A 22,078-nucleotide genomic window follows, 5' to 3' on the forward strand; every position below is an offset into this window, starting at 1 on the left:
GTGAAATAAATTGTATGGCTCGTAAAGTGAAAGTGTCAAATGACCAGGATGCTGAGAGGGCTAAGCAAATGAAAAGTGAAGATGTATGATAGTCGTAGGCCAAAAATAGTGATACTCTATAACATTTTGCATTAGGATTGGGTCAAAGTGCGTGCAAAATGAGTGTTTTGTGTACAGTTTCATCTGCGAATGCTGGTGCTTTAAGAGGAGGCTCAATTCACTTTTTTTGTATTCGCGCAACTTTAATGTGAAGCAATAAATACTTTTAAAAGATAAATAAATCCCCTGACACAAACACCAATCAATGTCAATGCTGAGCGCATACAGGGACTAAGGGGTAACCGCATAGACCCAGCAGCTAAGCAGCTTAGTCCAGTACACAGCGCCACCTATGTTTCAACTTTCGTAACCAAAGAAAACAAACCAAACAAAAATCGGAATGCGAAGAAAATGTCAGCAAAAACCAAGTACAAAAAGCAACAACAATAGCAGCAAGAGAGGCATTTTTATCACACGTTGACCATGTGAAGCGTAAATTACCAATGAAACGAGTTTGCTGTTAAACCAGAGAGATGCAGACACAGATAGAATGCGAATGACAGAAAGATACTGTGGAAGAAGGAAAGAAGAGAGCGAAATCGACAGTTGAAGCAGCTAAGCAGCCTGTGGATAGCCTCAAAAAGTTAAAAGCTAGCAAAAGGCAATTGCAAAATAAAATGGCAATAGCCAAATGCCAACGTTCAAGAAGGTGTCCAACGGAATTTAATTAAGTGAGCTGTCAAACGAATGACCAATAGGTGGCGCTACATAAAATGAAGAAAAAAAACATACACATGGTTAGACCGGAAAGCGGATTGTCAGCTAAGCACATCAGGAGTGGAAAGTCTTCTAGTTTTTTTTTTTGTCTTAACTTAACATACAGAATTCGATAGAGAAAGCAATTAGAAAACGATATATGTATATTTGTCCTATTTTTTGGTGGTGATACGATCGAAACTGAACATTTCGAACTATCGACAGTTGTAAAACTTTTCACATTTCATATTTTGAATTGGCTATGGTTTTAATCGTGCTTGATAATAGACTTAAGTGTATATTTGCTTACAGAATCACGACAACAGCTGCCGTTCTTTAAACAAATTTATCACTTTTGACCAATATAAACCCTTTCCAACTGAATAAGTCACTTTTGTGTCCGCCTTTCGTGTCGCGAGCTTTTATTAACTTGTCTTCTGTGTGTGTGTCTGTCTGGTGTGTGCATGTGTGTGTGTGCTTTCCGTGTTGTACGCTGATTGTTTACATTGCAGCTTTATTGAAAAAAAGTCAACGAACTTTGCCTTTGGCGCTGATTCTGACATCAGCTGCAGTTGGTTGGCCATTAAGTTGGCCCTGGCCAGAACTGGCTTTAGGCCACTGCGATAATTGCAAGCCAAAATCTCATTTTATATGCAATCGAGAATTGTACCATTTGATATGAGACGGCAGCTTACCGACAACACAAAACATAAAAGCCTTCATTAAAACGTAAATATCAAATTTGCAACATTTAATTGACTATGTATGTAAGTGTATGTATGATTGGCATTCTCTTTTGCTTATATGTACAATGTACATATATTTTATGTGAGTTGTGTCTATGAGTTGTGCTATTGTGCTCTCCAATCAAGTGCCGGTTTCAATTGCAGCCGCAATTACGCTAAACAAAATTACGTATTTGTAAAATAACCAAATGAAAAGCCAACTGAGGTTTGAGTGTGTAATCTATGTACATGCATGTAAACACACAAACCAACACATGTTCCGTCATTTCTCTCTGTGTATGCGTGTGTATTTGTCTGTGGTTATTGGATATATTATGCTTAACTGGCGCAGAAATCAAATTGACTGATTTGGCTTACATTGAGCATATAAGTTTAAAATTTAACCTTTTCGTAGCATACTTTTTGGCTGCATTTCGTAAATATTTCATTTGGAATGATAATTTGGTAAATTGTATACCGCATATAAACAAAACGATTGCAATAATATGTTTTCTGACTTGAAGCAATTTAAAAAATGTATTTATTATTCGTTGTTATGGATATAAAGCCTTTAAGCTAATCACCTGAACAGAATGAGGTGAAGAATGTTCTTAGATCAAAGATTATTTATTTATTTATTTATGCACGACTAAAAGCAGTCGGCAAAGAAAAAATTACCATGTACAAAAATTAAGTTAAAGATAACAAATACAAATAAAATTAAATATATATTATGAACTCTAAAGAAAAAAATTAAAATTAGATCTGGGGTAAGCAAAAATTATAAATGACCCAACATTTGCTGCAAGGATTGGGAAAAGAAAAGGAATTTCCAGTAATGAATTATAACATACAAGGAATAAACTGCTTAAATGAATTAAATATTTGTCCAGATGAAAATAATAGTAAAAAATGTAGTAGGTCATAAAAGTTAGGTGCCTTTATATATATGAGCGTGGGTTAAATTTTCTGCTCCAATGAAAAAACCGATATTTGCTTTCCTCATTATCAAGAATATATTCAATATCTATGTTTATATTTCAGTGGATTTCATGTTTACGACCAGTTGGCAGAGTTCAATTCGAGTTAATGGAATGCACACAATGAAAGTATTATCGTTTATTTCAACTACACGTAAACGAGAGGAAACGCTCTACAAACCCATTAACCATTCTTTGGTACATACATATACATATACATATGGTACATATGTACATTTGTATTTGCCGAATTTGCACACTCCAACATTGAAAGCTTAACAGTGGCCATTAGCAGCTTTGCCAAGAAGCATGTGCAGCATATCGAGAGTGTCCCACACACACACACACATAGGGACACACACACACAGACGTAGTCATTAACTCACACTCGATGGCTCGGACAGTCCATAACATGGCGCATCTATGCAGTGCCGAGCCGTGCCTTTGGTTACAACAATGCTAAAGTCTTTTTGGCCAGTGGAAAATGGCGAGCGCACTTTATGAACGGTGCATGCATAAAGTGGCTAGGCAACCACTGTGCCCGCCATTTGCCCCGCTCGTCACACGGTGTGGTATAAGCCAACGCTTTTCCAATTTCCGGTTGCAGCTCAGGAAAACAGCAACAGCAACAGCAACAGCAACAACAACAACAAGAAGAGCAACAGGAACTGTAGCAAAAGCAAGCCAAGTGAGTGGAGAGCAATGTATGGCCATTTAGCTGCATTGTATTTGTGTTAACGCCCCTCCCCCCCATACGCCCCAGCAACGGTATAGCTTGGTGCTCACATAACTCACACATACACCTCACATAGACACACACACACACATTGACCAAAAACGCGTCAGAAGCGCATTAATAATGTGCTCAGGCAATCGCAAATGCGATGCGGGTGAAGCCTTTTTGGGGGGCCAGAACAATGATAGTCTTAATGACGGAGTTGCCCATGATGGCAACAATATGCGGCATTTTAATGAGCAGCAGCAGCAGTAGCAGTAGCAGTAGCAACTTATGCTGGAATTTAACCCCACACTTTGGCAGTCTGTTGTAATCATGTCAAGTAATTAATTTGTTCAATGACATGCTCAAGGTGTAAGCGAAACCATTTAAACTTGATGACAACCACGACGCAGATACTTGAAAACTCAAAAGTTACTACTACACAAACTGCGCAAGGAGCCTGTGCTTCAAGGGGGTAGTGGGCGTGGCAGGTGTGACGGGTGTGGCGGGTGTGGGCACAAGAGTTGCTCAAGAAACTTGTCGTGCATGCCAGGCGAAGTGTGTATCCGGCAATGCGACACAGAGACAGCCAAGACAAATCGCACGCACCATACACAAGACTCACATGCGAGGGCTGTTCGATGAGCTCGAAATGAAGCTGTTAAAGTGAGTGAAACTTTTGTAACGCCCCACGCAATAAGGTCTCAGCCTAAGTCCCCGAACTCAAAGTATCTGCTACTCTGGCTGCGTGTGAAATCGGAAGTGGCTGCTGCTGGCTTAGTTGTAGTCGTCTCGAGTCCTTGGTCCTTGGTCTCATGGTCTCATGGACTCATGGCTTGCTGTCTGTGGCGGTCTGTGTGTCGATGTCGGCACTGGGCGACAGGTGCTTCCGCATTTGAATGTCAACGGAAACCGCAACGGTACAACTTAGATAAACGTTTGCTCTTTAAATATGTGCGCTGTCGCTGTCATTGAGTGGAAGCGTGTACCAGCCCCGTATACACGTGTGTACATATATAAATATATCTACTCATTTGTGCATCTAGAAGTGTGTAATAAGGCTGTGGGGCGGGAAATGGGAATACGTTTATTGAGCGGCAGTCACCATGTTTGAGCAACTGTTCTCCTGACTGTGTACCTACTATATATAAACCAAGACCAAGTCTATGCAGCCCAGCTACATGTGAAGTGGTTATTTTAGGTACGACTATTGGATACGGGCTTTCATTGTGGTTATGGACTGGGATTGATTGGATGGCTCTTTGCTTAGCTTATTGCCAGCTGTCTGTGAGAATGGCAAGTCAAAGATAGCCAAGCTATTTGCTCTGCCATGCAACGGAAAATTGATTATGCAGTAGAAAATGGAAGAGGCATTATTATAGATAAAGTCAATTGCATTAAAAGGACAGAACTTTATTTGCTAATCTTTGTCAAACAAAGATGTTATTTAATTGATTTAAGTTTATTTAATTAAAATATAAACATACTACATTTATTGGTCTACTTTATGTAGTTCATTCTAATACAAAAATAATTCATTAACTGATTAATTTCTTAATATAGTATTTACTTGTAAAATATATTAAATATTAATTATCTAAAACGATATTTTTCAATTAAAATTTAATTTTAACAGCTTTTCGAATATTTTTTTTTTTGCTTATTTGTAAAATAAAATTTCCAATTACTCAAAGTATTTATTTTTTCTCAATTGGTAAATATTTCATTTAATTAGTGCACCTGAAAATGTTTAATAATTACATATTTATCACAGCAATAGCTTAAACTACTTTCTACACACATATTTGACCTAAATAAAACAAATAATTTGGTTATTTTTTAAATAATCTATAATGACAAAGTTAGCATTTGTTGTTAGTTATTTTAAAGCGGACGCACATTTGCAAATTAGATTAAATTATAATCAATTTTCATTCAATTTAGGCAAATACCTAAACGAATTAAAACGAGCCCAATTGAAACTTAATTCACCTGCCACATAGCAGAGTTTCAAAGAAAAAACAAAAATGGTAAACTGTTAAAAAATAAAATCAATTAACAATAAATGCGAGCAATTAAATTCAATGTGGTGAACGGTGAGCTGATGGTGAAACAGGCCACTTAATTAAGCCTGAACTGGAGAAGGAAATGTACTCAAACCCAGGCAGAAGCCACATTTACACTGAACAACATGGTACAATGTGTTGTCAATGCCGCATTTTAAGTGCGAAACAATGTAATTTCATGGTAATCAGTCTGGGCCGGTTTAGAATTTAATGCCGGGCTCAAACTGAAGAGTCCACTTCCAAAAAAAGCCGAGCTGGTCAGCACTAACTACACAAATTTCCGGTTGTGCGCACAAAGCCAATGGACAGAGAATCCGAAACGGGACATCGGATCAAGTTGGTCCGATTTTTGCAATTTTCTATGCCATTTAAAATAAATGAAAATGGCGCTCGTCTATGCTTTGGATGTGGCATAGTTTTGGGCTCTGCCCAGCGCGTGTTAACGTAAATAAATTACACAGATACACACAAACACACACATGCACTTACTCGTACAGATTGGCGAAGCGACAATCAAGTGGTCAGTGGCATGCAGCTTATAAATCAGCGCAAAGCGCAAAACATAGCTCCCTTTTGGGCGCTGCAGCCATCGAGATAGATGGCCAACAATGCGGGTCAACCCAGAGAAATTGACAGAGTTTGAGTTGACGATGGATGAGCGAATGAATAGATAGATGGATCGCCTCTATAAATGGTTAGCTATTTAGTTTCGGTTTGCTGCGGTTTGACTTTGTTTTGAGTGTGCCGGGCTTTGGGGATAACCCCCCCACCCCACTCATTCGATTGCCTATAATGCACCCCTTTTGCTTTTATTGCCAAATTCGTACTCGTACTGGGTCAATTGAATGGAGCACACATTAGGGCCACATTCTGTTTTGACAAACTGCACAGCAATTAAAAATTAACTAGCATCTGGTTGGGCCGCTGACAAAGCACTTTAACTATTTTCCGGCAATTGAGGCTAAAATGATTATTTAAGTCGAATTGATAAATGGAATCGTTGATTGAAATTTCAAGTTATTGAAGCCGCTTGCAACTTAAAATAAAAGAGAAGACTAAGCATTGAAGGGAACAAACTGAATTCTTATAAATGTACTAAATAAAAAATTAACTTATTTTAAGTATGAAATTTAACTAAATAAATGTTGTAATTAAATATTTGACCAATAAATGCACACGAAAAAAAATTAACTTATTTTTAGTATGAATTTAACTAAAAAAATGCTTTAATTAAATATTTAGCCGATAGAAAAACTATTCCTTATTCTTATTGACTAAAATACAGAAGACTTTACGTAATATGGTCTAAAAATTAATTAATTCAAAATAAGATTTATTTATTATGATTTTTAGCCAAATTAAATACAAATTTAAACTAGTTGGCTGGCCCAGAACTTTGTGAAGTTTAATTAAATTCACTTGTTACATTAATGAAATGCTGTTACGAAAACAAGCCACTCGTCGTGTCATTAACAAAACTGTGTTTATTATTTTGTCAAGTAAACTGGAAGTTGTCAGGTCGTTAAATGCGTTTCACAAGTCAACTGCTTAACAGACAATTGTGGCATTACACAGAGGTGTATGCATTTATACTTGCTCGTGTGTGTGTGTATGTGCGCATACCCAACATTCTTTGGGTCCTGACAGCATTAACAACAGTAACTATTTAAGTATCTGCCGCAGTTGTCTTGCCGCTTCTTGTGCGCTATGCTTGGGATGCCAGAGAAGAGACTGCAACAATGCCATAGATTGTTGTGGCAATGCCAGTAACTGAGAACCGAGAACTGAGAACCGAGAGCTGAGAACTCGAAACTGACACAAAGAACGGCCCAAGGACCGACATACAAACCGCACACATGACGCTGGCCAGGGACCAAGGACCAGGGCTTGACTGAATGCCTTATGAGAGCTGAACAAGTTAAAGCTTTAAGCTCTTGCCGCAACAGTAGAAAGAAATGTGGCAAAACAGACATACAGAATATTGCTATGCAAGTATTTGTGCAAGTTATTTAAATGGCTTGTGTGTTGCATACTTTTTGGCTGGCGCGCAATTCGCCGCCACCAGAGCCCCAAGCAATCAACTGTCTGAGTTGCGATTGCAGTGGGAAAAACACAGCTTTCCCATGATGCAAACAAGCCAAAGCCCTGAAACCCCCGCCGAGATAAGCTAGAAAAGCAATAACGTCACACTCAGATGGATTCAGTTGCAATGAAGGAACCAACGTCTCAACTTATGCAGTTGCACTTGGCCGCGTTTATCGTTTGCCTGGTTTTTGCAGGCAGCAGCCACGCCTACAATGTGCCAAAGGCCACAGTCAAGGTGAACACGCCTAAGGGCTTTGAGGTTTCCATTCCTGACGAGCCTGGCATCACGCTGTTTGCCTTTCATGGCAAAGTCAACCAGGAAATGGATGATCTCAGTGATCAGACCTGGGCCACGGATATCGTCCAGTCACGTAACGGACGCTGGACATATCACAATCGACAGCAGAAACTGCAACCAGGTGACGTGCTCTACTATTGGACAACTGTCAGATACAATGGGCTCGACTATCATGACTACAATCAGCATTACAATGTGCCCCAAGAAGATCTCAATAGCCATCTCAATGTGCCCCAAGAAGATCTCAATAGCCATCGCATTGATCTGCGCACCCAAAATGGAACAAAACAATCTATCATTATAAATGGTAATCCCACAATAAATATTTTTGTTTTGTAATATGTATTTGAAAATGCCCAACCGGAAGTTGCTTAGCAAATTACTGCATTCTAGCAAATCAAATTGCATAGACAAACTTTTAATTTTGTTCTCAAAGCTGTTTATTGTTTAAATTCAAGCTACAAACTATTATTGCTAATTGGTCTTTTCTCTGAATTAATTATAAAATAAATACAATGCAAATAAGCAAACCGAAATTCCAAGAAATAATTGTTTATCTAGGCATAGTCGTCAATTCTCTATTAGTTGCAACAATTACATTTTTCATATAGTTTTATTATATTATACAACAATCTGCGAGTCATTAAGATAACACCTAACCCGGATTTCTGTAAATATTTGGCAGGAATGTTTTGTTGATAAATTCAGTTTTCTTTAACCCAGTTTTGTTTCATTTAACAAAAGAATATTTTGAAAATTCATAGAATTCATGTCGATAGTTTATGTTCTGCTCCTTTCATCATTGTTGGGAAAAACAGTTTTCCGTATTAAACATTTGAGTGGCAACAACAATTTTGGACTGTGCACATGTCAAACTCATAGCTCGTTGCATTGTTTTCCAAAGTGCAATAAATCAAAGGAGCACTTTGTCACAGATACCCAAGTAAGTATCCGGGCGGTATAAATCATTTTGAAAAGTTCTCTCCGCTTGCGTGTGAAATGCTGTGCGAGTAATGTCTGCTTCAAAATTACCGAATTGCATTCAAAGTGCAAAGAAACACACTAAAACAAATAAGGCTTCGATTTGAGTGAATGACAGACAAGAAGATACCTTGTTTAAAGATATCATAAAACCTATAAGCTCTCGAAATTTTTAGTAAACAACTCTAAATGTAATACAACTTTTAGAAAACGAAAGTATTGAATATGCTGATTTAAAAGGGTATAAAATAGCTTGTTCTAACTTTTACCACCCTTGTTCAGCATATAAATACAGGGTACAAAAAAGGGAAACAAAGAAAAAATAGAATCCATAAAACTCTTTACTTAGGTACTTTCGATAGTTGAATCGTGCTACGGCCTTTAGTACCAAGTAAAGAAGTAAACAACAGTACAAAACTAAAAAAAAAAAACAGAAACACCAACAACTTGCTTTACGACCATTTAACTTTCACTTGAGGCAAACAAATGCTGATAAAACTTTTTTCTTGGCTAGTTAAAGCACAACAAAAGTCAGAAATCCATGGAGCTTTTATCAACACAAGTGCTTAGAAGTTTTTATAGGTGCTGATAACTGAATGTCATTGTTGCATGGATGCTGCCTTATGAGTTTTTGGTGTTTGTTATTATTGATTTTATTTAATTATTGTAAAATTTAATAATAAAAATATATTTAGAATTACCTGAATATTTTTTTAGTTGGTTAAATAACAAGCTAATAATTATATACATAAATTGAACTGTCCAGCTGCTGTTCTCCATTAGAAGTCACACCTGGTTTTTATTTAGAGTCAAGTGCAGCTTATCCAGCTTTCGTTTTGACCCCTCTTTTTGACCGCTTTTAGTTGTTTTAGTTGAGTATAGACAGAGCTTCTTTTTACAGCAATACAAGCAACAAGAAATACAGGGCTACTCGACACAGCGATCCGACAACTAACACTCTATAGCAAATTATTGTATTAATAAAAGCTACCTTATTTTGATATGAGGACTGTGTTGCTTGCTAGTAAATTATTAAATGGCTTTTAATGATAATTATATTTACAAAGATGCTGCAATAAAACAGAAAAATTGATGAGATCACTGACACTACAATTGATTTTAATACAAACGGTCTGAGGGTGGCTTGTTCATAAAGGTCATTTTGAATATTTTAACTAAAATGACCAATGACTCTATTTGAGACAAACTATTAACTATTAAATCTATTAACTAAAAGCAGTAGCAAAGTATTCAGGACATAAGTCTTAAATTCCAAAATGTATATCTATTTATTTAAACATTTGTGCATTAGTCACAGCTCATTTGTTGCAAATTAAGCATGTCGGCCAAAAGGTAAAACTGATGAAATTTTTCATACACAGGCAACGGCTGTTTGTGGCTCATTCTTATGTAAGTGTGACCATATGCATATAAGCCTAAGTGTGTGTGTGTGTGTATGTGTATATGTGTGTATATAAAATAGGGCAACTAAGCGGCGCTGTCAGCAACATTTGCGAACCGCTCTCATTTTCTCATTTCGCGCAATGTGTGAGAATTGCAAATTGCAGTGCAAGCAGCAAGTTTATGTCAGCTGACACTCACATAGATACACACACACACACACACACACACATGTACATTAATCGCCCATAATGTAACGGATACACTCATGCTTCATTTAACACACATACAGAGACTTTTACTCACGCTCTTACTTTTACACGTGGCAAGGCGTTAAAATAACTTGTGACAACTTTATGTGCCGGATAAAAGAAAAAAAAAACTGTCACAAATTATGGCATCAAGTTGTTGCAAGCAACTGAATCATTAAATATGCAGCTTAATTTTTCTGATTGCCCTGCAATACGATAAAGATTAAATTTCATTTTTACTTTCCTTAAATAATTTTGGAATAAAAAAAAATAATTTCGTTAAAATCAAAATTTTAATGAATTCTCTTCAGAAATATCTATCAAAGAAACAAATGTGAGGTTTTACTGATCTTAACAATCATAACTCATTTTAACTGTTAGAAACATTCAATAACTTTTACTCAGATTTTGTGGGACTTCGAAAATAATTAGTAAACGGCCCTCCACTATTACTATCGATTATAAGTCCATCGGGTGTTTTATCATTGTTTTCTTGATTATTAGGATTTTCTGTATTTCCTGGTATAAAGCTTCCATCATTACCACTATCTTCCTTATCTTCGCTACCTCTTTGACCATCATTAAGTACAAAAATTTTGAACGGTAAGGTTCCATTATTTTCTTGATTTTCAAGATCTCCTTCTCCTAGATCCTGAGTTATTCTAATTTCATGAATAAAGCTACCATAATTTTCATTCAATTGAGGAGATGGGAAGAAAACTTCAGATCCAAAATTTTGTGACGGTAAATCAGTGAGTTGATCCAGTATTATGCGATCTGAAAAAATTATAATTGTTGTTATTTTAAAGATAATTTGTCTCCTTTTAGCTCGAAACTTTGACAGTCCTCGATACAACAATACATAGTAAAATTACCTACAGAGATTTTGCCTTTGCTTATGTCGTCAATAATATCTTGATCACTTTCACGTTGAGGTTGATATTTTGATAAAATTGTTGATAACCTGTCCCCAGTTTCTTTTTTCATCAACTGCCAAAAGGCTAAATTGCCCGTAATTACTACTTGTCTTATATTCTCGCCAGGAAGGTATGACTGAGGATCTGCCCTTATTGACACAGATATCAACAGTAACAAGATACAAATACGTTTCATCCTGACGTTACACAGATAACAACTAATGTGGAAACTTGGAAACTATTCAAATATTATGGTTGTGATTTGCATAACGAGATTCTAGTAATTAGATAATTAACGCTTTACCGCATCTGATATTCCATGTTATTGCTTTTTAATCTTATGTAAGACTTAACCATGTACCGAGAACTCAGAGATAATATAAAACTTTCAATAACACACTTCAATTGAAGAATTGGCAATATGACTGAGTATTATTACATATAATATAATGTAATTAAAACATTTACATTAAATTAAATAAAATTACAAAAGGTCAAATGTAAAGCGCCTTAACGAAGCTTTAACTATTCAAAGAAAGTGCAGGTAAACCGTAATCCACTGCTACAAAAAATCGTGAGTCTGAAAAGTGGTAAATTAATTATAAAGATTCCGACAAGCTAAATATTTTGCTCAAGTTAAATTTAAGTTGCAAGCGGTGCCACTGTGGGGTGCAAAATGTGAAATAAGTTGCCAGTAACTTGACGCACATTTGTCACACACGGCGCTTTCCAAGGGGCTACATTCAGTGTTGCCCTTTGGTTTCCGAGAAAACCACCAACATATTCGAAAGCAAACACTAAAAAACCACTAGACAACCAGTTAACACGCACCAAACTTATTTAAATAAAATGTAATACTTTTTTTTTGTTATTTTTCATTCAAACATTAAGTTAATAAAATTGAAAATATTGTCATAGTCTATCACATCTTAGAGTGCCAAGCTTCCAATTTCCGTAGCTTCTAATTAAAGATACCAGTACAACCATTTAGTGCAATATGTATATTTAATATCTTTTATTTTAAATCAGAATGAAGTTTAAAGTATCGTTTTATACTAATTACGATATAAGGAGTTGATTAAAAGTAAAAACTTGACATTACAAATTTTGAATTTTCAAAATTTCAACATAGAACCATGGCTTCGATAGTCGAAAGATAAATAATTTTCTAAATGAACAAAACTTGAATACAGAATGAATTTAGAGGCCAAACCATGATCAAAATGACATTTCGCTTGAAAATCGGTTGGGTTTTAACAAAGTTATGACAGTTCGAAGTTGCTCAAGCCTCTGACCTAGCTACTTTACATGTCAAAATTTTTCTTAATTTTGACATGATTTTTTACAAAAAAATGAAAGGTCTCAGAATCAAATTTAAAGTGTTGTTTTATGCTAATTATGATATAAGGAGTTGATTAAAAGTGACAACTTGAGATTTAAAATTTTGAATTTTCGAAATTTCAAAGGGTCCCCCCTTACCATCCAAATCGAATTTTGGTCGAAAATAATTAATTTTTTTAACTGAACAAAATTTGAATACAGAGTGAATAAAGAGCTTAAACCATGATCATAATGACATTCCGCTTGAAAATCGGTAAAGTTTTGCCAAAGTTATGACAGTTCGAAGTTGCTCAAGCCTCTGATCTAGCAACTTTACATGTCAAAATTTTTCTTAATTTTGACATGATTTTTTACAAAAAAATGAAAGGTCTCAGAATCAAATTTAAAGTGTTGTTTTATGCTAATTATGATATAAGGAGTTGATTAAAAGTGACAACTTGAGATTTAAAATTTTGAATTTTCGAAATTTCAAAGGGTCCCCCCTTACCATCCAAATCGAATTTTGGTCGAAAATAATTAATTTTTTTAAATGAACAAAATTTGAATACAGAATGAATAAAGAGGCCAAACCATGATCAAAATGACATTCCGCTTGAAAATCGGTAAAGTTTTGACAAAGTTATGACAGTTCGAAGTTGCTCAAGCCTCTGACCTAGTTACTTTACATGTCAAAATTTTCTTAATTTTGACATGATTTTTTACAAAAAAATGAAAGGTCTCAGAATTAAATTTTAAGTGTTGTTTTATGCTAATTATGATATAAGGAGTTGATTAAAAGTGACAACTTGTGATTTAAAATTTTGAATTTTAAAAATTTCAAAGGGTCCCCCCTTACCATCCAAATCGAATCTTGGTCGAAAATAATTAAATTTTCTAAACGAATAAAATTTGAATACAGGATGAATTAAGAGGTCAAATCATGAACAAAATGACATTCCGCTCGAAAATCGGTTGGGTTTTGCCAAAGTTATGACAGTTCGAAGTTGCTCAAGCCTCTGATCTAGCAACTTTACAAGTCAAAATATTTCTTAATTTTTACATGATTTTTTACAAGAAAATGAAAGCCCTCAGAATTAAATTTTAAGTGTTGTTTTATACTAATTACGATATAAGGAGTTAATTAAAAGTGAAAACTTCAGTTTTAAAATTTTGAATTTTCGAAATTTCAAAGGGTCCCCCCTTACCATCCAAATCGAATTTTGGTCGAAAATAATTAATTTTTTTAAATGAACAAAATTTGAATACAGAATGAATAAAGAGCTTAAACCATGATCATAATGACATTCCGCTTGAAAATCGGTAAAGTTTTGCCAAAGTTATGACAGTTCGAAGTTGCTCAAGCCTCTGATCTAGCAACTTTACATGTCAAAATTTTTTAATTTTGACATGATTTTTACAAAAAAATGAAAGGTCTCAGAATCAAATTTAAAGTGTTGTTTTATGCTAATTATGATATAAGGAGTTGATTAAAAGTGACAACTTGAGATTTAAAATTTTGAATTTTCGAAATTTCAAAGGGTCCCCCCTTACCATCCAAATCGAATTTTGGTCGAAAATAATTAATTTTTTTAAATGAACAAAATTTAAATACAGAATGAATAAAGAGGCCAAACCATGATCAAAATGACATTCCGCTTGAAAATCGGTAAAGTTTTGACAAAGTTATGACAGTTCGAAGTTGCTCAAGCCTCTGACCTAGCTACTTTACATGTCAAAATTTTTCTTAATTTTGACATGATTTTTTACAAAAAAATGAAAGGTCTCAGAATCAAATTTAAAGTGTTGTTTTATGCTAATTATGATATAAGGAGTTGATTAAAAGTGACAACTTGAGATTTAAAATTTTGAATTTTCGAAATTTCAAAGGGTCCCCCCTTACCATCCAAATCGAATTTTGGTCGAAAATAATTAATTTTTTTAAATGAACAAAATTTGAATACAGAATGAATAAAGAGGCCAAACCATGATCAAAATGACATTCCGCTTGAAAATCGGTAAAGTTTTGACAAAGTTATGACAGTTCGAAGTTGCTCAAGCCTCTGACCTAGCTACTTTACATGTCAAAATTTTTCTTAATTTTGACATGATTTTTTACAAAAAAATGAAAGGTCTCAGAATCAAATTTAAAGTGTTGTTTTATGCTAATTATGATATAAGGAGTTGATTAAAAGTGACAACTTGTGATTTAAAATTTTGAATTTTCGAAATTTCAAAGGGTCCCCCCTTACCATCCAAATCCAATTTTCGTCGAAAATAATTAATTTTTTTAAATGAACAAAATTTGAATACAGAATGAATTAAGAGGCCAAACCATTATCAAAATGACATTCCGCTCGAAAATCGGTTGGGTTTTGCCAAAGTTATGACAGTTCGAAGTTGCTCAAGCCTCTGATCTAGCAACTTTACAAGTCAAAATATTTCTTAATTTTTACATGATTTATTACAAGAAAATGAAAGCCCTCAGAATTAAATTTTAAGTGTTGTTTTATACTTATTACGATATAAGGAGTTAATTAGAAGTGAAAACTTCAGTTTTAAAATTTTGAATTTTCAAAATTTCAAAGGGTCCCCCCTTACCATCCAAATCGAATCTTGGTCGAAAATAATTAAATTTTCTAAACGAACAAAATTTGAATACAGGATGAATTAAGAGGTCAAATCATGAACAAAATGACATTCCGCTTGAAAATCGGTAAAGTTTTGCCAAAGTTATGACAGTTCGAAGTTGCTCAAGCCACTGATCTAGCAACTTTGTCAACTCTTTGACCTAGCAACTTTATCACAACCGTACCGGTACCAGCGTATCGGGTTTCAGTTCCGGTACTAAGAATTAAACGGTTAGTTTCGGTTTTCCCCGGTTATTATATTTCACACTCAACGGGAAAAACACACTCAATCTAGTGGTAAGCCCACCAAAATGGCAGCACTGATTACAACCCGTCTGAATGGATGGCTGGTTCGTCTACAGGTGGCACTGGCATGGCAATAGCAATGCCACCAGCTGGCTGTCACTTGTGGAATTTGCGTAGCTCGCGCGGATTGGCGAATGTTTGTAGGGTTAGCCTCTTTCTGCCCTCAGCTCAACTGATATATGGCACTTTGAAATTAGTCTAAGTGCAAAATGTAGGACGCATTGCAGGACATACTGTATGGTTCTCATTTTTCATGCTGAGTAAAAAAAATGCGCATAATATGTATTACTCAGTCATGGTATTACAAAACGACAAATGTACTCGTACATATAGACAGCGAATTCAGATGCCAACTGATGAAAGCGAATTCTTAAAAAGCAGAGTTCAAATTAATTAGACGGTATTGACAGTAGTGGGTCATATATAAGTTTCGCATGCAATATTTTCCATTGGTGTACTCGTATACCCTGCAGGTATGAACAAAAGATGTAGATTTACCTTACATAAATATGTGATTTTGAATAATTCAAGAAAGCTTAAAAAGAAATTGTCATTTATTAATTAATTGATTTATATTCTGTCAAACGTTGAATGTAAACAAATACAAACTTTATCGTCAGCTGAAAGATAAAGAAGCTCTACATATGGCTTTAAATTTTAAATAATATAGTTCAGCCAAAGAAAATACAATATAAACTAATTTTTCTCAATACAAGGTTTGGTAAATTTATTTTAGAGTTGCCACTCCCTAAAATAAAGGTGTGTGTACAATGTACACAGTATCTCTTAGTCAATCTCTCTGACCCTTTTGGCTTCAACGCTACACATTTGTGCAGTAAATAGCTCTTGAAAAGAACGAGTGTGTCTATTGTGCTGTTAAATGGCGTCTTATTTAGTGTTCATCGTGCGATGACGTCATCGGCAACGCGTTGAGCTGTGAGCAATGCAAATAAGTTCGAGTACTCATTGAATAAATCAACGTAATGATAAGCTTTATTCGTGCTTGTTCGTTAATAAAAATATAAGTATATGTAGGTAAGTAGTACATTTATGCATAGCTACTCACATATTACAGGTATGCAAAATACTAGTAGAAACCAATATTGCCCAGAGTACGCTGTAGATTTGCATCAAGCTCTCTCATTTCAGCCTGAATACGACTCTGTATATTTGCAACCTCTTGTTGCACACGTTGTTGCGTCAGAGCTGCTTCTCTAAGAGCGTTCTCCTTGATCTGTGCACGGTTCTCATACGATTGACGATTGCCACTGAAAAGACCATCCTCAGTTTTGGCAAATACAGTTCCATCAGCCAGCTCGATGACGATGTTGCCATTATCATATTCCAGTGTAGCCTCATTACCGTTAATATCGATCTTCTCCTGACTCTTCACACTGGGATCCTTTGCCGGGAAATTGTACACCTTGCCGCCAGATCTCAACTGGATGCCACCATTGACGATATTGATTTGGTAATTGCCAAAGAACTGGGTGCTCCCTTCACCGCCGTCATTGAATAGCATTACGCCGCCTTGACCAGTTGAAAATGATCCACCGCCTATAGATTGGCCATTGATGATAATATTTGATCCCGAATGAAAATGATCATCATTATCATCCTTATCCTCATCGCTGCTCGAATCCCTATCAGTTACAATCGTCTGACCATTGGCTCCAACCAACACTGTTTTGCCATCGGGACGGGTGTAGATGCTCCCAGCTTCATTTTGCAGGAAAGTATTGCCTCTTTGGTTATACACATAGTTGGGAACGGCATGAGGGCGCACTTGATTATGTCCCAGGGATGCTTCCCTGAGAGCGGCCTCCTTGATCTGTGCACGGTTCACATAGGACTGGCGATTGCCACTGAAAAGACCTCCCTCAGTTTTGGCAAATAAGGTGCCATCAGTCAGCTCGATGACGATGTTGCCATTATCATATTCCAGTGTAGCCTCTTTGCCATCGATGTCGACCTTCTCCTGACTCTTCACACTGGTTTCTTTTGCTGGGAAATTGTACTTCTTGCCCCTAGTTTGCAGCTGAAGACCGCCGTTGACGACAGAGGTTTCATAATCGCCGAACAACTGGGAACTTCCTTCTCCGCCGTTATTGAATAGCAATATACTGCCATAAGCAGCTGGAAATTGGTAACTGGTTACAATTTGGCCATTGACGATGACCTTTGTTTTGTGTGGTCCTGCATCCTTCGGGTCCCTTGTCCCGGGTATCGATGTTGCCACACCGTTGGTGCGGTCCACATAAGTTCCGGGATTTTCGGTCACAGCTTCTTGTGCTGCAAATAAGAAAATGTTTGCTTTAAAACTAGTACACAATTTAAGGGCGTTATCAGACTTACCGCTGACCAAGCACCCGGCGACGGCAATTAGCCCGAACATTATAAGTATGCGACCCGTATCCATATTGATCAATGGGGTGACTGTCTGTATTCAGAGCTATGATCCCGCTTTTATAGTTGCGATCGATCGAGTATAATATGTACTTTATTATTATGTATATTAACTGTGGCTATATAGATACAGCAGAGAGGTCAGCAGTACAACCTCTCGGGGAAAAGCCAATGAAGATAACGACAATATTGCTTCTACACGACTTGCGATTCTCGATCGCACTGAGCTCGTCTCCAAACTGACGCTTGTTTTGACTCACGTTTTGCGAATGGCAAAAACAAATTAAGGTAATACTCAATGGGCGTTGGGCGTTACTCAGCTGTGAATTAAATCGCATCAATGCACATCACAAAACTGTCAACTTAAATTCATAACATATAGCCCAAAACACTAATTGACATATAATTGAGAGTGAAGCGGGAATTTAATTAACGCTTAGTTTATTAAACTTAGCTGAATAGGTGACAAATTAAACAAAGTTATATACATAATTTCAATTTTTTATATATTTAAATTATATATGCCATAATTCCTCTTTGTGCTGACTTCACTGTTTCTAAGAGAGTACTCATGTTGACGAGCACAAGATGGGAAATCCATTCCATTAAGTATACACTTACATATATGTACATATACCGAAGTCAATAAGAGATTCTTAGTATGTACTTGGGTTAAGAGTTTATCACTAAGATGGGAAATACACAAAGTGATTGCCCATCTGAGGAACTTATCAGCCTATAATAATAATGTAATAAGTACGCTAACAAAGCTGATAAAATATTGATAACCATATCTCTCCATTGAATGATAATTAGTTTCTTTTATAATATTTATTTATTTAGATTTCTGTTTATTTCTTTGTTCTTTAAATTGAAGCGTCTTCATTAATAAGCCTTTGATCAGGCCAAATGTCAATTAGTAGCGCCATTTGCCAGTTTTACCAGAATGCAGAATAATATTGTCGGTTGTGTCTCCACCATTCCAGCCAGGTCCGCCGCCAGGCCCTCTGTTCGATGCGGGTCCCCAATTAAGCGGCGACGGCATGCCGTGAACAGCTAAAATATAATAATTTATTGTATATATTCACACATACGTGCATATAATGTATATTGGATTTGCAACTACGGCCAATGACTTACCGCTGAGCAGCGCGACAAGCAGCAAAAACAAGAAAATTAAGTGAAGACAACGGCCCATGGTCAAGGCAAAGAGTGAAATGAACGAGCCTTTAACAGTAACGCGCATTTATATACATACGAGTATGTCCAGAGCTGACGACCACAGGCAATGTGAGGTGCCAGACAATCGCTTGGGGCAGCATAGAGTCAGCGTATGCATAATGTGTGTGTTTGCTTGCTTATCTCCCTGCCTCCCTCTCTTCGTTGTACCACCAGTTTTGTTGAGTACTTTGCCAGGTTGATGTTGAACAAAGTTAGAGAGCAACGCTCTCTTGCTCTCACACTCTCTTGCTCTATATCACTCACGCTCTTTCCACTCTAATTTGAAGCAATTAAAAAGTTTTGCAGTGTGCCTGTGCAATGTTGCTAATTATTTTCAATTTCTAGCTACATAAATAGGTAGAGGTAAATAGTTTTCATATCGACTTGGGGCTTTCAATAACCTTACATCAAAAACTAGCTAATAGCAACTACAACAGTCCCTCTTCTCCTTTTTTCACTCTCCTCTTTTGCTACAATTAAAGTTTACGCTTTGAGATTGTCATTGTTATTGATGTGAAGAAAGTTGAACACCAAAAATTAAACAGGTATTGCGCGTTGGAATACCCAAAGAGATTCACTCTCGTTCTAAATCTCTTGGGGCTTTCCATGCATAATGCCAGTCAATAGCTGAGGGATTGAGCACAAGAGAACTACGCTCAATACAAAACCTGTTTGGAGTCGCGAGAGCTACAAACAATAACAATGAGAGATAGACCGAAATAGCGTGTATTATGTTTATGTATGTATGTATGTATGTGGTGCTTTACATACTCACACTTGATAATAATTGAATACAAAAGTAGCGCTTACTAGCGATTCGGATTTTAGACGCCGTACTTAAAACAGTGCTGTGTAACATATATATTAATTTTGTCAAAAAGCAGGGAATATAACCGGAATTTATGCAAAGGCTCAGCCCTGGTGTTTTTCGAAAACTCAAAATTCTTAATCTCAATTGTTTCTGTAAGAGATTAAAGAATATGTATGCATGTAAAGAGCATGCAGTTGAAGAACTGAGATCATATAAGTATCACTCTTAAGATTAAAAGGTCCTAATGTTCAATAACATAAATAACGAACAAGTGAATACTGTTCCGTGATATAAGTATATACATAAATATATTTTTGTTTCTTTGTTTCTATCCACAAATGGCGACTTATTGATGCTACGTGGTCGCGTGAAACCAGAACAAGAATGAATCGAAAGCAAAGCCAAAACAATGATCAAAAGCCAAACATTAATTCATAGACGTAGACCCATTAAAAGGACGCAGCTGCATTCACAGTGGCAAATATATGGACTGCGACTAACTGTTCCATGTGTCTGTGTTTGGCCAACCTGGATGGGATAAAGACTGGGTCTGGGTCTGGAACCGGTCTAGTCGGGTGGGAATGTAGCGATGCACTATGCGATGCTTTTGTTGTGTTCAAATCGAATCGAATCGAATCAATTTGATTTTCCAATCAATTAAACTTTATATAAATTGCGTCTGCGCTGCTAAATATAACAACAACAACTACATCAGCAATAGCAACAATAGCCGCAAAGTAGAGCTAGAAATGTGCGGCACAGATAACAGAGAGTGAGATGCCATGATGCGCTCACTCTGTCTTGTTCTCTCACATTGTCTCTCGGCAATGTCTCTATCAACGCCTGACTGCACAAGCACAGAATATTAGGTGGGGAGAAATGTAGAGTAGACTATTTCATATTGTACTACTTTGACTGCAATTTCGCATCGGGCAATGTTTTTTATGCGATTTTTTTAGTAGCAGACAACGTTTCTACTGCAGCTGTATTTGACTACTAAAATGCAACAAAAACACACAAAGATATACAGAATCAATTTTATTAAATCTAAGTTCAAAAAACATACAAATGTTAAGTTATTTAACATTTTTAACAATATTTATTAAGTATAATACCCTCCACTCTTGGACCTTAAAGTTCATATACTCAAAAGTCCGCAGCTTTAATTTAAAATAACCTTTAGATTGTCATTTGGTGTTGGGAGTTCGTTTCTGATTTCAAAAAAGGCCAATGGGCCTTTCACTGGTGCTACCGAGTGTTAATCCGTCTGAATCCTAGCCAAAGGGTCCTCCACTGGTTCCACCGTTTACCAAGCCATCGCCTACCCGGTTTTCAAAAGGTCCACTGCTTTGTCCTCCAGATATAATGCCCTCCGTAGTAGTTTTAAATTGTCCTCCGCGGCCCCTTCCACCCTTAAATCCTTTAATTCGCGATCCAAAGGGTCCTCCACTGGTTCCTCCGTTAACCAATCCATTGTCAGCCTGGTTTCCAAAAGGTCCGCTACTTTGGCCGCCAGATATTACACCTTCCTGATCTTCAATTGTTTTAAAAGGTCCTCCATTCCCTCTTCTACTTATTAAGCCATTATTTTTCGCTCGAAAGGGTCCTCCACTGGTTCTTCCGATAACCAAAGCCTGGTTTCCAAAAGGTCCGCTACCTTGGCCCCCAGATATTATACCTTCCTGATCTTCAATTGTTTTAAAAGGTCCTCCATTCCCTCTTCCACTTATTAAGCCATTATTTCCCGCTCCAAAGGGTCCTCCACTGGATCCTCTGTTTACCAAACCATTGCCAGCCTGGTTTCCAAAAGGTCCGCTACTTTGACCTCCAGATATGATATCTTCCTGATCGTCATTCGTTATGAAAGGTCCTCCGCTACCTCTTCCACTTATTAATCCAAAGGGTCTACCACTGATGCCTGGTCCATCGAAATTTCCACTGGGTACTCTGTAATTTTCCGCCTGAGTTAAGGCGATAATCAACAGCATCAAGCCCCATATATGTGTCATCTCAACGCGTTACAAATTTAGACTGACTGAGACTCATCTAAACAAATGAATTTCAAATTGTAGTTTTTGCATATCAACAAAAATTATTATACAAACAAACTTTGACTTCGGGCAATAGACCTTGAACATGTTCAGCAATGTTCCGCAATTTTCGTCGATTT

General features: G+C 36.5%; 5 protein-coding genes across 5 annotated transcripts; 1 reads left to right on the top strand and 4 right to left on the bottom strand.

Moving 5' to 3' along the window:
- Positions 1-7,500: 7,500 nt before the first annotated feature.
- LOC117785449 (gram-negative bacteria-binding protein 3) lies at positions 7,501-8,213 on the top strand. Its single transcript, XM_034623454.1, has one exon. It carries the CDS (start codon positions 7,518-7,520, stop codon positions 8,004-8,006), a length of 489 nt encoding a protein of 162 aa, XP_034479345.1. The 5' UTR covers positions 7,501-7,517; the 3' UTR covers positions 8,007-8,213.
- Positions 8,214-10,686: 2,473 nt separating this feature from the next.
- On the bottom strand, positions 10,687-11,438 carry LOC117785448. Its single transcript, XM_034623453.1, has 2 exons — positions 11,176-11,438; positions 10,687-11,077 (listed from the first exon to the last, which is right to left on the bottom strand). The coding sequence occupies exons 1-2, from the start codon at positions 11,411-11,413 to the stop codon at positions 10,698-10,700; spliced, it is 618 nt and encodes a 205-aa protein (XP_034479344.1). The 5' UTR covers positions 11,414-11,438; the 3' UTR covers positions 10,687-10,697.
- Positions 11,439-16,433: 4,995 nt separating this feature from the next.
- LOC117783605 lies at positions 16,434-18,037 on the bottom strand. The gene is made up of 2 exons (XM_034621065.1): positions 17,826-18,037; positions 16,434-17,762 (listed from the first exon to the last, which is right to left on the bottom strand). The coding sequence occupies exons 1-2, from the start codon at positions 17,887-17,889 to the stop codon at positions 16,558-16,560; spliced, it is 1,269 nt and encodes a 422-aa protein (XP_034476956.1). The 5' UTR covers positions 17,890-18,037; the 3' UTR covers positions 16,434-16,557.
- Positions 18,038-18,741: 704 nt separating this feature from the next.
- Positions 18,742-19,187, bottom strand: LOC117784053. The gene is made up of 2 exons (XM_034621651.1): positions 19,017-19,187; positions 18,742-18,932 (listed from the first exon to the last, which is right to left on the bottom strand). The coding sequence occupies exons 1-2, from the start codon at positions 19,120-19,122 to the stop codon at positions 18,793-18,795; spliced, it is 246 nt and encodes an 81-aa protein (XP_034477542.1). The 5' UTR covers positions 19,123-19,187; the 3' UTR covers positions 18,742-18,792.
- Positions 19,188-20,979: 1,792 nt separating this feature from the next.
- LOC117784948 (keratin, type I cytoskeletal 9) lies at positions 20,980-21,958 on the bottom strand. Its single transcript, XM_034622805.1, has one exon. It carries the CDS (start codon positions 21,915-21,917, stop codon positions 21,183-21,185), a length of 735 nt encoding a protein of 244 aa, XP_034478696.1. The 5' UTR covers positions 21,918-21,958; the 3' UTR covers positions 20,980-21,182.
- Between the last annotated feature and the right edge of the window lie 120 nt (positions 21,959-22,078).

This window comes from Drosophila innubila (assembly GCF_004354385.1).
Source record: "Drosophila innubila isolate TH190305 chromosome 2R unlocalized genomic scaffold, UK_Dinn_1.0 1_C_2R, whole genome shotgun sequence".
Classification (NCBI taxonomy): Eukaryota; Metazoa; Arthropoda; class Insecta; order Diptera; family Drosophilidae; genus Drosophila; species Drosophila innubila.

What these genes read in the sequence shown, in the direction of transcription:
- LOC117785449 (XM_034623454.1), top strand. Translation starts at nt 7,518, where the DNA reads ATGCAGTTGCACTTGGCCGCGTTTATCGTTTGCCTGGTTTTTGCAGGC.
- LOC117785448 (XM_034623453.1), bottom strand. Translation starts at nt 11,413, where the DNA reads ATGAAACGTATTTGTATCTTGTTACTGTTGATATCTGTGTCAATAAGG. An exon ending in CAAAGGCAAAATCTCTGTAG is followed by an intron (nt 11,078 to 11,175) that starts GTAATTTTACTA and finishes TAATTTTTTCAG; the next exon opens with ATCGCATAATACTGGATCAA.
- LOC117783605 (XM_034621065.1), bottom strand. Translation starts at nt 17,889, where the DNA reads ATGGATACGGGTCGCATACTTATAATGTTCGGGCTAATTGCCGTCGCC. An exon ending in CGCCGGGTGCTTGGTCAGCG is followed by an intron (nt 17,763 to 17,825) that starts GTAAGTCTGATA and finishes TCTTATTTGCAG; the next exon opens with CACAAGAAGCTGTGACCGAA.
- LOC117784053 (XM_034621651.1), bottom strand. Translation starts at nt 19,122, where the DNA reads ATGCGCGTTACTGTTAAAGGCTCGTTCATTTCACTCTTTGCCTTGACC. An exon ending in GCTTGTCGCGCTGCTCAGCG is followed by an intron (nt 18,933 to 19,016) that starts GTAAGTCATTGG and finishes ATTATATTTTAG; the next exon opens with CTGTTCACGGCATGCCGTCG.
- LOC117784948 (XM_034622805.1), bottom strand. Translation starts at nt 21,917, where the DNA reads ATGACACATATATGGGGCTTGATGCTGTTGATTATCGCCTTAACTCAG.